Source organism: Pundamilia nyererei, unplaced genomic scaffold (genome assembly GCF_000239375.1).
Source record: "Pundamilia nyererei isolate P.nyererei 1_Seehausen unplaced genomic scaffold, PunNye1.0 scaffold00080, whole genome shotgun sequence".
In the NCBI taxonomy this organism is placed as follows: domain Eukaryota; kingdom Metazoa; phylum Chordata; class Actinopteri; order Cichliformes; family Cichlidae; genus Pundamilia; species Pundamilia nyererei.
The window spans coordinates 92,716-95,123 of NW_005187481.1; the positions used below are offsets into that span (position 1 = coordinate 92,716).

A 2,408-nucleotide genomic window follows, 5' to 3' on the forward strand; every position below is an offset into this window, starting at 1 on the left:
GTCAGTTATATCGTTATCGCAAATTTTCAAATATATATCGTGATAAATTTTTTTGGCCATATCGCCCTGCTCTAATTGGCCAATCACCAAATATGAAAACACCACACACCAGTAGGTTTAGATTCAAAGACACAATGAATGCAGTTTTACGGTCAAGGCAAGTATCTGTGTTTTTAGCTGTGTGGTAAATCTCAGTGGATTTCTGTGTGAGCACAGTGCTGGATCTCTTTCATTGTTCAACGTGACATAAACATTATAGTTGCTTATTAATACAAGTGGGTCCCAGTCAGTCTTCCTCTGTGATGTTTGGCTCTCGGCCACCATTTCACAGCTTTATTAATTCTCTCCCTTTTCACTCCCACCTCCAACCTTCTCTCTGGCTCTATAACTCATTACAGCTCATTACCACAGCCCAAGCTGAACTTGGAGATGGTTTAGAAGTTGGTGTGAATTTACCGGGAGATGGGCTTCGGCGCGCAGTGAAATTAAGAAGCCATGTCCTGTCAAGCACATGTTCTTGCACGGCTGATCTATGAGTATCTGTAGATTAAAACGGGACTTGTTCAGATAGGCTAGTTGAATTATTACTGTCTCCACTGTAGAGCTGTCACTGCTCCTACAGAGGCAGCCTGTAGTGCTACTGTGGCTGCTGCTTGTGAAATTTACAGACTGGGAGGATGTAGCCTAAAGCTGTATGCATAAACAGTTTTGCCTTTCTGATTTACTCTGTGCATTTTGTATTGTTACATTCACAATGAAATTAGAGCGTCATTACAGCACTGATCATTTTGCTCCTCTTCTTTTGCCCCTACTAACAGCCACAGCCATCTAAAAAAAAAAAAAGCCAAATATGTTAGATTAAAAAATATGAATACAAATCTACAATATGACCGAGACAGTAATTGATTTTTCTGTGCCTCTGCAGAGATCCTCATTATTCTGTCTGTGTCAGCTGATAGAGAGCTCCACAAGCTGCTTGCAGTTACTCTCAGCTCAGTTGCGAGTCCCGGTGCTCACTTGCAGAATAAAACATGCAGTACTGGCCCGCCTGGGACCAGAGAGGTTGACGGTGAATCATCAGAATGTGCATAATTTGGCTGAGTGCAATTTTTGGTCAGGATGCAGTCAGAAGACAGCCTTTGCCATTTTTTCTGACTCTGTGTGATAGCGGGGCACGACACGCCTCCTACCCGAGCTTCTGGCAGTTATGACAGATAACAGTTAGTTTTGCCAGTTCCTCTGCTGCAATCGGTGCTGTTATTAAAGGCTGCCGTGTCACTGTTCACATAGACTCTGGTTAACACTGAGAAGAATTCAGATTCATCCTTGTTCGCTGACTGCTGAACCCGCTATTTAAAGCTGCGGATTACTGATGAACATGTGTTTGCTTCTCTGTTAACTGTTGTGTTTTCTTATCCTCAGGTACACAGAAGAAGAAATCCGACAGAAAGTAAGCACATTCAGACAAATGCTGATGGACAAAGAAGGCGTTATCACCAGAGAAGGCTCCCACACACAACCAATGTAAGTTACGTCGTCAGCTTTGATATCTGTGACACGTGCATTAGAAGGTCAGATTTCCTAGTGGTGCACACTAGTTTAAAATCATCAGTCAGCTGCATCTGCATTTATAACCACAGATAAATGCAAATGTAAAAAGTAAGGAAGAGAAGGGAGAAACGCCCTTCAGCCATGGTATGAGTGTTGATGTTACACAGTTTGAGTAGAGGCCCTACTCCTCCACATTTAATGGACCCAGTTCAGGTGGTTCAGATATCTGACAAGTAGAGCTGGGCGATATAAGATTTTTTCATATCACGATATGTTTTTTTCATTTCAGGCGATAACGATATCTATCACGATATAACCCAAATAACTATATTTGTAAGATTTAAATGTGCCGTTGCTCACAAGTAAAATGTGAAATAATCAGCAGCTTGTTTTTATTTAAATATTTATTTCCCATAATAAGTTCAACAGGGAAGATGTACTTAAGGAACATGAGACATTTTCAGATAAATAAAGGCAAATATTGCAAACTACACAAAAGGCAGTCGCTAAAGCGTTTAAGTTTCAAAATAGAACAAACGAAACAGACTACTAAATTGTCAATTCCACTTAGAAACAAAATATTAATTCTAAAAATAAAGCTTAGTTTGTTTTACAGAAGAACAGACAAAATTGATTAACTTTTATCAATATCAAATAGACTGAGAACCAAAAGGAAATTCTCAATCTCTCCTTGTTGTATAGCTTCCGGTCAGAGACTGAGGCTACGTCCACACATACACAGGTATGTAGGGGCGACCGTGGCTCAGGGGGTTGGGAATCGCATCTGTAACCGGAAGGTCGCCGGTTCGATCCCTGGGCTCTCTGTCCTGGTCGTTGTGTCCTTGGGCAAGACACTT

The 2,408-nt window shown here is 41.2% G+C and overlaps 1 protein-coding gene across 1 annotated transcript in view; it reads left to right on the forward strand.

Moving 5' to 3' along the window:
• The window catches only part of srrm3 (serine/arginine repetitive matrix 3), a 117,809-nt gene that overhangs the window by 92,613 nt on the left and 22,788 nt on the right, over positions 1-2,408 (forward strand). The window contains exon 4 of the mRNA XM_013912051.1: positions 1,423-1,524. Within this exon, the coding sequence (XP_013767505.1) occupies positions 1,423-1,524 (102 nt within the window). The remainder of the gene's footprint in view (positions 1-1,422; positions 1,525-2,408) is intronic.